General features: G+C 43.4%; 1 protein-coding gene across 1 annotated transcript; it reads left to right on the plus strand.

Annotated features, from left to right (window-relative positions):
* Window positions 1-4,942: 4,942 nt before the first annotated feature.
* On the plus strand, window positions 4,943-10,409 carry tmc8 (transmembrane channel-like 8; the record flags this gene model as incomplete). The annotated part of the gene is made up of 12 exons (XM_080860321.1): window positions 4,943-5,138; window positions 5,315-5,452; window positions 5,582-5,631; window positions 5,708-5,847; window positions 6,023-6,170; window positions 6,256-6,423; window positions 7,893-7,990; window positions 8,080-8,263; window positions 9,387-9,529; window positions 9,713-9,853; window positions 10,126-10,204; window positions 10,353-10,409. 12 exons carry the CDS (start codon window positions 4,943-4,945, stop codon window positions 10,407-10,409), a joined length of 1,542 nt encoding a protein of 513 aa, XP_080716447.1.
* Window positions 10,410-13,155: the final 2,746 nt, after the last annotated feature.

The raw sequence follows: 13,155 nt of genomic DNA on the forward strand, positions 1-13,155 counted from the left end.
TGTGTGTGGAGAGCATTACCCTCTGACCCACCTTGTACACAGGGGCTGCAGACCGATGCCTATCTGCCTGTTTCTTAAAGGCATCTGAGGTGCGCAAGAGCTGGGTCCTGGCCTGAGACCAAATCCTCTTGCAGCGGCGCACGAACGCTTGAGCAGAGGGAACTGCAACCTCCTCCTCGTGGGAGGGAAAAAGGGGGGGCTGATATCCCAGGCAGCAGTGGAATGGGGAGAGACCAGTGGCAGAGGTAGGAAGAGAGTTGTGCGCATATTCCACCCAGGGTAAGGTCTTGCTCCAAGAGGCAGGGTTCTTGGACGTCATGCACCTAAGAGCCACCTCCAGCTTCTGGTTAGCCCGCTCAGTCTGTCCATTCGTCTGAGGATGGAAACCTGAAGACAAACTGGGAGTGGCACCAATTAATCCACAAAAGGCTTTCCAAAACTGCGCAGAGAACTGTGGTCCACGATCAGACACAATATCCGTAGGAAGACCATGCAGACGGAAAACATGAAGGACCATCAGCTCAGCAGTCTGTATAGCAGAGGGTAATTTAGGTAAGGGGATGAAGTGAGCAGCCTTTGAAAAGCGATCTACCACAGTCAAAATGCACGTGTTGCCATCAGAATTGGGGAGACCTGTGACAAAGTCAATGGCTATGTGTGACCAGGGGCGGTGAGGGACCGGAAGGGGTCTTAGGAGTCCAGCCGGAGGCCGGTTACCTGACTTGTTCCTGGTACAGACTTCACATGCTGCCACAAACGACTGGACATCCCTCCTCATCAACGGCCACCTAAAGCGCTGTCTGATCAATGCCAGGGTTCGAGAAGCCCCAGGATGGCAGGCAATTCTTGAGCTGTGCCCCCATTCCAACACCTGTGGGCGAACTGAGAGGGGCACAAAGAGACAGTTATTTGATTCCTTGACTGGACCGGGTTCCTGATCCTGAGCCTCCCGAACCAGGGCCTCGATCTTCAGCTGAGCAGCTCCAACAAGGCACCGAGCAGGAAGGATGGTCTCTGGAGGGGCTGGGTCCTGAGCGGAGGAGAACTGCCTAGAAAGAGCATCTGGCTTGGCATTTCTAGATCCAGGGCGAAATGAGAGGGAAAAATTAAAACGAGAGAAAAAGAGACTCCACCTGGCTTGGCGTGCATTCAGGCGTTTGGCAGTCCGGAGGTATTCTAGATTCTTGTGGTCTGTCCACACAAGAAAAGGAGTACTAGTCCCCTCCAGCCAGTGTCTCCACTCCTCCAAGGCCAGCTTGACCGCCAACAGCTCCCGATCACCTATGTCATAGTTTCTCTCTGCTGGAGAGAGACGGTGGGAAAAAAAAGAACAGGGGTGCATCTTATTGTCCTTGGGTGATCTCTGTGACAAAATGGCCCCTACTCCAGACTCCGAGGCATCAGCCTCAACCACAAACTGGAGGGAGGGATCAGGGATGGTGAGTATGGGGGCAGAGGTGAATCTCTGCTTGAGGACAGAAAAGGCCTTTTCTGCTCGCTCATTCCACTGGAAAGGGGTCTTCGTGGAGGTGAGTGCGGTGAGAGGGCCAGCCACGGAACTGTAATCTCTTATAAACCGCCTGTAAAAATTAGCAAAGCCTAGGAACTGTTGGAGACCCCGTCTGGAGGAGGGAGTGGCCCAGTCAACCACCGCCTTCAGTTTAGAAGGATCCATCTGGACCTGGGAGGGAGAGACAATGAAGCCCAGAAAAGACAGATCTTTTGTGAAATTTACATTTCTCTGCCTTGACAAAAAGTTTGTTCTCCAACAGCCGCTGGAGAACCTGCTTGACATGGAGCCTATGGGCCTGAAGGGAATTGGAAAAAAAAAAAAAAAATCAAAATATCATCAAGGTAAACAAATACAAAAACATTCAAAAAATCACGCAGGACATCATTGATCAGGGCTTGAAAGACAGCTGGCGCGTTTGACAAACCAAAACGGGACCACGAGGTACTCATAGTGGCCTGTAGGGGTGTTAAATGCCGTCTTCCACTCATCCCCCTCCCTCATCCTCACAAGGTGGTAGGCATTTCTTAAGTCCAGCTTGGTAAAAATCTGCGCCCCCTGGAGCAATTCAAACGCAGTCGACATAAGGGGCAGAGGGTACCTATTTTTAACAGTGATGTCGTTTAGCCCACGGTAGTCGATACAGGGGCGGAGGGATCCATCCTTCTTCCCAACGAAAAAGAAACCGGCGCCAGCGGGAGACGAGGATGGGCGAATTATTCCAGCCGTCAGTGATTCAGAGATGTATTTTGTCATGGCCTCCCTCTCTGAGGGGGAGAGGGAGTAAAGTCTGCCCCTGGGGGGTGAGGTACCAGGGAGAAGCTCTATAGGACAGTCATATGGCCTATGAGGTGGTAGAGAGACGGCATGAGACTTACTAAACACTGGTTTGAGGTCCAAATACTCATGAGGAACATTTGAGAGGTCAGGGAAACTCAGTCGCTTGGGGAAGAGAGACAGGCGTGAAGGCAGACTTGAGGCATGAGGACAGGCAAAACGGGCTCCACCCCAAAATGGTGTTGTTGGACCAATTAACATGAGGGTTATGCAGGGACAACCAAGGGAATCCTAGAACGATAGAAACATGAGGGTTTTCCATAACATAAGACAATTACTTCAGAATGGTTACCTGAAATTCTTAAAGAAACAGGGGCCGTTCTTTGGGTGATGGGATTCAAAGGGCTGCCGTCAAGGGTCTGGACAGAGAGGGGTCGGTCAAGGTTAAATAAGGGAATTCCGAGTCCTTTGGCAGTCTTTGAACATTGTCTTTGAACTTGTCAGAACCAGAGTCAATGAGGGCCTGCAGGGTATGTGACTGGTCTCCATGAATTAGTGAAACAGTGAGGTAGGAGCGCCGGCTAGGGGAATGATACTGGGCTGTGCCCGCCAGGCCCCCTACTTGCGCTGGTGGGCAGCTCCTTTTAAAGGACACAACTGACAAAAATGGCCCACCTCTCCACAATAGAAGCATGCCTTAGAGTCTCTTCTGCGTTGATGTTCCTCAGGGGTAGCCTGTGCTCTGTCAACCTGCATGGGCTCAGGAGGAGCAGTAGGTAATGGAGGGAGCTGACTCAATCTAGGAAGGGCCTTGGTCTTCTCCCGCCCCCTCAACCTGAGACGGGCATCAATACGGCCTGCCAGGTCCATGAGACTAGTCAGATCTGGGAGCAGCTCCCTTGAGGCTAACTCATCCTTGATGGGATCAGACAAACCCTTCAAAAATGCGTCAAACAGTGCATCATCATTCCAATTACACGAGGTTGACAATGTACGGAATTCTATGCCGTAATCATGAACTGACCGTGATCCTTGGCGAAGTTCCATGATCTCTCTTGCTGCCTCTCTGCCGGCAAATGAGCGGTCAAAAACTCTCCTCATCTCATCCGTGAAAGCCCTGTAGCTTGAGCAGCACGTATCCTCAGCGTCCCACAAGGCCGTTCCCCACTCTCGAGCTCTTCCGGTAAGGAGCGTGATGACATAAGCCACTCGGGAGCGTTCTGTGGGGAAAGCAAGAGACTGAAGCTCCAGAGAGAGAGCATTGAGAGAGGAAGGACCGACAGGTACCAGGGTCACCATCATATGGCTGCGGTGGAGGAAGCCTTGGTTCTCTGAAGGGAGAGGGGGGAGGTGGAAGAGCAGGGCCTGGTGGTTGGGGCACCAGAGAGGGGCTGGGCAGTAGTTGCTGTACCTGGATAGACAGAGAGTTGAATTTTTCCATTATCGCCAAAAGATTATGATTCACCTGGCCAATCTCCTTGTGATGGGATCCTAGCATTGCTCCCTGCCTCTCCACAGCAGCCTGCAGTCGCTCCATGTCCGCTGAGTTCTCCATGGTCAGATTGTACTGTCAGGGCCGGTGAGGCCAGGTAAAAGAAGTGAACTCAACAGCAGACAAAGGAACGTTAGAGGAGTATTTAATGAGGAGCAGCAGGCAACAGAAAAGTCAAAAGGGAATGCAAAAATCCAAACTTCACAGCAGAGGTACAGGTAAGGTTCAGGCAAAATCCAGTCGTCAAAAACAGGCAGAGAGGTTGGTACACAGGAAGGCAAAAACACAGGCAGAGGTACAAAAGGGACTTGACTTGACTCACGTGGTATTACAAAAGAGGTTAGCAACAGATAGGCAGATGGGCAAAAGTCTCCAAAACACTATAGGCAAAGAACAGAGTCCAAAAACAGGCATGGGTCGAGAACAGGCTTGGTTGATAGTCCAGTGGTAGTCTCTCCAACAAGGCTCAGGATAACGACGTGACAATCTGACACTGAATGTCAGTCCTGGTGTGCTTTTAAAGCCGTGCAAACGAGAGGAGTGGAGTCAGATGTGGCAGAGCATTCACCAGTGATTGGGTGCCTCGCTTGTCAGTCAGGAGACAGGGCAGAGGGAAAACCTGGCACGGAGCACCAGGAACAGCACTGAAACAGATCACAGAGGGCGTGAACCAGGACGGGCCGTGACAATTCTATTTTAAAATAGAATATTTTGTCTGTTGTTAAGTGGGGTCAAAAAGTCTTGAAATAAATTACATTATGTGCACTCTATGGTTAAATATGTGTCAAGTCCAGGCACAATGTGTGGAGACAAGAATGCAAGACTCTGTAACGCCAGTATAGTCTCACAACTTGCTCAGGTTAATACTGTTTGTTAAACACAATGTCATGATGAAAGCATTAAAACTACGTGCCATTACAAAAATACCTTCCTCTGCTGTTAGATGCAAATCATTTTAAACAATCACAGACAAGTATAAGGGCCCTTTTCCTTAACATAGGCTGATTATAGATTTCGGATTGATGCTATATGGGTTAGGTAAACAAAATCTTCATAAAACTAGTGAGCTTCAGAGCTGAAAGCCAACCGACTTGCAAACACTGACAGCACATTTACTACTGTTAAAGGCTATCTAATTTGTATACTGATTCATTTTTTTAACAATGGTTGAGCTCTTGACATGGTATCTGCCTTCCTTTTTGATCAGTGACCTGAGACAGAGACAGATGCATGACATGGGCTACTGGACGTCATGGAGCCAGAGTCAGCACATGAAGACACTCAAGAGATTCAGAGACCAATTTCCTACTGTCATCTGCAGGTTATTTCCGTGGCGTTACACATTTATTCAAATTGAAGGTAAGAAAATGTCACATCAACTTTCTAATGTAATTGTGTATTTGTTTGTTTTTGTTTTATAAGAGCAACAGGGTGAGACGGTAAAGAACATTCAGAGGCAGACAAAGATAGATCATGACACTAAATGCACATTTAAAGAACAGAAAAACAATATATGTGGTTTCCTTACTCTTTAGGTCGATTTGGCATGGGTGTGAAGGCCTACTTTGTTTTCCTGACGTACTTGCTGATTTTGAATCTGCTTCATTCTATAATCATCATTGGTACAGTCCTTATACCTACACTGGTCTACACAGGAAATGGTGTTTACACAGGTGACAGTACTTTAATGCTACAGTGTTACTAAAGCATGTCATTAAATTGTTGTTTTTATGGTGACCGTTTGTTTGTATACAGTGTCTATGTGTTGTACATAAACTGCTCTCTTTCATATGTGCTTTCAGGGCTACCCTTCAGAGAAAATGGCTCCATCGTGGATATTTTTCTGGGCTCTGTGAGTATGTCTTGCTTCTGATTCTTTCTCTCCTGTCCCTCTGAATTAGCTTTCATTCCATTGTTTGCATTTGCAGGGTTTTCTAGCACATTCTCCACTGTTTTATGGGTTCTATGAACGTGGGTCCCTAAACATGGTGTGCTTGAACACTTCTCTTCTCTTCCTGCTTGGAATTACATGCATTTTTGTCCTCAGCCTTGTCATGGTGATTCGCAGGTCAGACCAAATTTCTTTGTTATTCTGAGTATGAGATTTTTATAAACATAATAAACACTTTAATTCCTACAATATGTTTATATAAATAAAACATGATGGAAGCTGTATAAAGACTGTTTACCCATTATCACAGAATTCAAACTTCTTTTTTAAATTTCTTTTAAAACATTTTCAGGACAGTGATTGGGTACAAGCACACATGGATCACAGGAAGTTATAATCAAATCAGCATAATCAATAAGGTGTTCTCTGGCTGGAACTTTTGTATCCAGGATGATTCTGCAGCTGCACTGAAACATAGTTTGATTAGGAATGAGCTGAAGGTGAGAAAAGGACGAAGTAATACGTTTTATGTATAGATGTAAAGATATGTGCACTAATCAGCAGAAACATCCCTCTCTTTTCTAGATGGATCTGGAAGAGCAGGTGTTTCATCAGAGATTATCTCAGAGAACCCTTAAGCAGAAATTGTCACTTTATGCTCTGCGCGTGTTGCTCAATGTCTTGGTGTTGGTTCTACTTGGTGGCTCATTCTGCATGATCTTCTTTGCCACTGAATACTCAAAAGAAAAGAAGGTACTTAATGTGGTAAATACATTTACAAATACAAATACTAATTCAAATACTAATTTAAGGCACTTGTGTGGGTCATAACAAATCAACAAGATTTCTGTCTCCAACATTTTATCAGTCCATGTACTTTATCTTCACCTCCACCCCATAATGACTCTTTTAATGCCTACGTAGGTACACATACGTGGACAGAAGTAGGCCGATTGTAGTTGGACTGATGTTCTGTTTACATAAATGTGACCAATACAATGGGATAAACGAGCATATTGAGATGTCCAGGTGTTTGATTGGGCTTGATCACATGCACTATCCCCATGCAAGGCTATTGACATTTTTTTTAAGTGGATGTGCTGTAATTCCATTCCAACCTCTTTCGACTTCTTTTACTTTTCAAAGTACCAATTAATTGCATTCTTTTATTTTCATCATTGGAAAGGGCATGGTCAGAATATGATGCCATCATTTAACTTATCGAGCACCACTTCCTCCTGAGCCAAAAACCAAACACTTGTCTCTCACAAATTCGAGATAATAGTACAACAATTTCAGGATGAAACCTTCATTTATTTAAGAGTTTAACAGTAGCTGCAGCCCTCCAGTTCAACTTGTATGGTTGTCCAGTTCACAACAGGTCTTTGTGATTATGTAATTCCTTTACTGAACATGTGTAAACCAACTGGGAGGTTCAATCCGAGTCTTTACAAGACCAATAGTTTTCTGTGGGAATGGACTATCACTGTCAATCGGATTCAAATTCCAATTGGGTCTGGCAATCTCATCCAATCAAGGTGAATCACTATGAGCCATTTTATTCTGATTGCTATGACAGTTGGAATACTTCTGTACATTTAATATTGATTTATTGCTTTAATCCAGGAGTCCTGGATCGTGAATCTCCTATTGGGTAATTCTGATTCCTATGACAGTTGGATTACTTCTGTACATTTAATATTGATTTTTTTGCTTTAATCCAGGAGTCCTGGATCGTGAATCTCATATTGGGTTATCTTCCGGCTATTACAATCACCACAGCAAACCATATATTGCCCAGAATTTTCCAGAAGATCTCAGTCTTTGAAGACTATTCTCTTACTGCTCAGCTTAATCTCACTCTATTGAGGTAATCAGTATCATTTAGTTCTTGCAATGCTATTTATGAATTATTGATTTCAACATGAAAATGACCACGAGAACTGGAGCTAAATCTTCCCTTTACATTTTAGGAGCACCTTCTTGAAGCTAGCCAGCCTGGGAATCTACATCTTATTCCTCTTCAAAATGCGCAAACCAGACCGTCAGACTGGTGCAATGGTGTGAGCTCCATAAGATTTATTGGCACTGACAACAACCAAATACTGATACAAAGATTGATGTTCTTACTTTAATTGATATGGACACTGGCATATCTGTGTGTGTGTGTGAGTGTGTGTGTGTGTGTGTAGTTTATAAATCCATGTGCCATTGTGTTTTAGTGCTGGGAAAATGAGTTTGGAAAACAAATGTACCAGCTTTCAATGTTTGATCTACTGGCATGCTTTATCAACACATTCCTGATTTCATACCCTGCAAAGTAAGTCATCTCTGAATTGGCTGCTACTTTTACAGAATATGATGTCCATCAAATTAAGCCGACATTTTGATATTTTCTGAATCATACAGGTTGCTAAGAGAGAGGTACCCATCCTCTGAGCTGGCAAGGCTGGTCAAGCCGCAGTTTATAATTACTCTGCATGTTCTTGACCTGGTCTATAGTCAAACTGTTACATGGGTGGGGGTGTTTTACTGCCCTCTGTTGCCCTGCATATGCACTCTCAAGCTAACAGCAGTTTTCTACATGAAGAAGGTATGCATGGTCTAACCCTTACCCTAACCCTAGGTCAGTTATGTGTGAGACATATGAAGGTATGCATGGTCAGTTATGAGTGAGACATAAGGCTTGCATAAAGTGCAGGACATAACATTTTACACAAGTTTTTGGCAAATGCGTAACCTTTGCTCTCGCTAATATCCATTACTGTTGGGCAGATCCGCATGCGCCTTCAGATCTGGCACACAGAGTTTTAGCTTGAACATTCTAACGGCAACAGCTTACAGGTTTGGGCCAGACTCCAACAGATCTGAGAGTGGTGTTTAAGAAACAGCTATGCTGTAACATGGATTTGTGCTGATAGTTATTGGGATGGAAGTCTCTTCATGGGGGTACACGGTAAATAATTCTGGGCACCTTTTGTATACCCAAAGGGTGAGATGATGCTATTGGTGGTTTTATTTATCAGTTTTATTTATCAGTGCCGAGTAGTTTTGAGTAACCCAGCAGCAGGCATTAGCTAGTTATACTAGACCCCAGTGCAAGACATTTCTGCCTTGGTATAGTGTTCAAGATCTGAGAGCCTTTAACAGTAAATGCCCTTTGTCCACTAGTGGTGCGGCGATGACCTAATACTGCAGTTATCATTTGCTGTGGTTCTTGTAGATCTGCCTTTAAACCTATCAATTAGACTGTAGAATGGCTCAGGGGAGTTTAATATATCAAAAATATATGAAAATATTAAAACAAATAGGTTGTATTTTTCAAAATGAAGATGTGATGTGAATTGAACTGTTTTTTGTATTCATAATCTAAATGTATAACTATGTGATATGGTTAAGTATAGACAGGCTTGTATGGGTCTAGACAGTTATGCTGGATGGGGAGCAAGGAAAACATCATAAAAGCTGAGCAGCCTGACCAGTTCAAGTATTCATAAGCAGGTCAAATCAAAAAAAACTTTTAAAATCTTCTTAGAATGTTTGTCAAATTTGAGTTGTTGATATAAAATCAAACTGAGAAACATGAGACATGATATGATGAGTAAGGTGGTTTTTCTAAAGCCACGTGAAGTTCTTTTGCTGAAGTTGCTATAAAGTCTCATACTCTCTCATTCAGTTTGTTTTCTCTTACTGTCTCTATCCACATCTCTCTTCAGTGTTGCGTACTGCGGTGTTGTGTTCCAGCACAGAAGATGGTGCGCACCCATAGCCTCTCTGTGCTGTTCCACTTCATGCTTCTGTTGGGACTCATCATCGCTGCTGTTCACCTCAGCGTCAGCCTCAGTGCTGTCACCACAGGGTAACGCACATCTTTAGTTTCATTTAACAGAAGAAATTGAGTGGCACATTTTATTTTCCCTTTTTAGTGTACTCTATTTAGAATGAAAAAGCTGCTTAAAGACAAAGTATTTAGGATTTGACCATATTGTGAATGCTGTCATGATATCAGTCATAACACTGTATCCGAATCCATCCCATGCAGACCTCACTGTGGGCCGTTCAGTAACAGCACAGTTACTGCAGTGGTGAATGAGTGTGTAGGGAGCCTCCCTCATGTTGTACAATCCATGCTTCGCCATATGGACTCAAAAGCCATTGCTCTGCCATTAATCATGGTAGAAATGTAAGTCACATCACCTCATTTCTGCATATGCATGTGCCATACATACTGGTCAAAACTAATCTCATTTGTCAAGGACTATAGTAAAAGTGCAACATTTGAGCAACTCAGTGATAATGTATCCAGTAAATAATAAATTAACTTGTTCACTGAACAAATTATAGACATATGTTCACAAAACAAGCCCACACCAACACAGACTTGTTGAGACATGTTCAGTAAAACACACATTTTTTGCTAGGTGTCTCATTTGATTCCATGTTCCTGTTTTCCAGTGTCATTCTGACCTGTTTCGTATCACAAGGACGAGCTAACCACAAAACTATTGAACGACTGAATGACATGTTGGTGATGGTATGTGTGTGTTTTTAGATGTTTCACAGTAAAGATAGTAAGTACTGTAAGTAAAAATAGTGATGAATGGGAAATTGTGAAGTTATAAAATGTATGCAGACATAATACAAAATGAAAGTAAATGAACATCTTCTCCATTGCCTTGTAGTGTAACTCTGATAAACGCTTCCTGGTGGAAGAGCATTCATCGGACTTGAGCCATTAGAAAACAAGCAAAAGGGCATTTTTGGAGTCCATGGAGATAATATCTTCACAACGCAGAATGACCATGAAGATCGATGATTTTCACCCAAGCCAGGCCATTTCTGCACACTGAGTAGTACATTGGAATTTGACTGAAAAAATACAATGAATGAACAGCAATAAAACTGAAGTACTATTCAGAAAATCAATATTACTGGTCATAACACATTGTTAAGAAATTAAAGAATAAATTAATAAAAAAATGAACTATTTTGCTGGTTAAATCATGAGTAGAGGTGATTTAATAACATAAATATATATGTGTCACGTTCCTGCTGAGCTCTGAATATCATTTTAAACTCTCACTAACCGCCGCTGCCAAGCCCCTGTCCCCTGATCGCATATTTTGCCAATATCATTTTAAACTCTCACTAACTGCCGCTGCCACACCCCCGTCCCCTGATCGCATAATCCGTGATTATTTTATCTAGGCATACATGAAGTTCTGTAGCTGTAATACTATTTAAAAAATATATTTTTATATTTTTTTTATTTCCTTCGGAGGGGCAACTTCAGTTGAGGAGGGCAAACGGGCAGTTGCCCGAGCAACCTTAGCCCACTCCTGTGCACGTCCCAGTGCATGAAAGGCAATTTGATTGGCTGACACATGCCTTGCCTCTCAAAACTTGAACATTTTTCAACTCCGGCCACAACAGAACACAATGGAGCCACAATTCAGTTCATCAAAGGAAGACTTCACCCCATTCAAAGTGAATGGGGATGCGTCAACCTTGGCTGATCAACGCATTCCATCGGCTACGTGTGATAGGGTGGTTATACCTTGCACTCCCTACACTCGTGTCTGGTATCGCACTACACAGATCACTTTCGAGTTCCTGCCTGCCTGATCATTGGATGAGTATTGTCATAGTTCGTGCTCAAGTTTACCTCTGTTCTGTTCATAGCCTTAGCAACGGCCCTTTCACACGTAGCTGTTGGAATTAGTTGATCCGCCATGTGAAAGGTCTATTACAATGGGCTTTATGGGCGTTATAAGATGATGGACAGATGATCAACCAACGCTTTAGTTTAATTAACGGTAGATTCGGAATCGTAACCAAGATGGCGGCGTCTTGGGAGGCTGTTAGTGGGAAATATTTTACGTGAATTAAGCTATCTACACGGCTTTTTTATGTCTACATTGACTCGGTTAGCTGTGTATGTGCTACACGAATGTTGCAGAGTATTGCAGGTCTTCGCTGAAGCTCAAGACCATTATTATTAGGTTACTGCTACTCTTAGACCAAAAATCCATTGAAACAAATAGTAGCTAGCTAGCCTCGCTGCTAATAAGTATAATGTGAACATGCATATCTCACAGATATTGACAGTGCATTCTGAAAGAGGAACAGAGAAACGCGATCAAGGCATTTGTCGATCGAAAAGATGTTTTTGCCGTCCTTGCTACGGGATCCGGTAAAAGTCTAATGTATCAGATGGTCATACTACGTTGCTCTGATTGGTTCTAGGTATCCAATTGACCGAAGAGGCATTTTTTTTCCCTGGTTCGTTGAAACACGCCCCATAATCACAGCTAAATGGAGCAGTATCAGACTCCTATTCTGACTAGAATGATGAGTATGACATCGTCAGGCTACTTTAATGCATCTTGTCCTCAAAAAAAAGTTTTAGCACTGTCTCCACAAAATATGGAAGACAGCACATTCTTCTGAGTGCAGAGGACAAAATGGATTATTCATATCATGCACTAAAACTGCTGTTGTGCTTTTCACTGTGGACAAAAGGCTGAATTCACTTGTGATTGTGTGGACAAAAGAAAGTCATTGTTCAGCCTGCAGCCTGTCCGCTGGTGAAGCTGGTCACCACCTGCCTGCGTCAGGAACACTGAAATCCACTTTCTTTTTTGCCAAATTCCACATTTTCTGTTTTTATTTCTTTTAGATTCAGCTTTATAAATATTACTACCGTTAAATCTTATCAGTCCAGTCAAACGTATTACTTATGGCATTGGCTATTTTGTTTTTACACATATTTCTGTGTTCTGATAGAACCATGATGTACTAGGGTAGGGACTATAGTGGAGTAATGCCAGTATATCCCCAAAGACCACAAATACAGTTTATTCCTAATGGCGGTGCAAAAACCCACCGCAACCCAATCAAAACAACCGATCAAAGCCAGAATGAGTGTCCGACTGAGTGCTAATCACTGCTCATGCACCCCAGCCCTCTTCCCCTCTCACTCAGTCAAGCTTAGTACCTTCAATAAGCAGCTTACACTATGGGGAACTACAGGACCCCAAAGGTTTCAAAACTGATGTGAAGTTAGCCACATCTCTGCTTAACCGGATACAGTACACTCCCTAGCGCTTACCTCGTGTTAGTGCCATGTTGCAGTCTGGCTAACGTTGGCTTGTTTCCTAAGGTTACTGGTTAGAATTGTTTTATTTGAAAGTTGCTGAAAATACCTTTGTGAAGCGCCCAGGCAGTGCCCGAATGTGTACACAGACCCGTAGGCTACTACTCCGAGAGAATCGTGAAATGATTTATAAGTTATCTGTAAATTGAGCAATATGTTTTTGGGGCCTCATTTTCAGGATAACAAGCTTAGCTTTGGCTACCATACATAGCCAGTCACATACGTCTATAGCTAATATGGCAGAGTTATAGAAATTCCACATGATCTGGTTTACAATTTGCAAACCTATAAATTAGCTGATTAACTCACAGCAGGAACAGAGAGAGAAG

This window comes from Sprattus sprattus, assembly GCF_963457725.1.
Source record: "Sprattus sprattus genome assembly, chromosome: 2".
Lineage (NCBI taxonomy): Eukaryota > Metazoa > Chordata > Actinopteri > Clupeiformes > Clupeidae > Sprattus > Sprattus sprattus.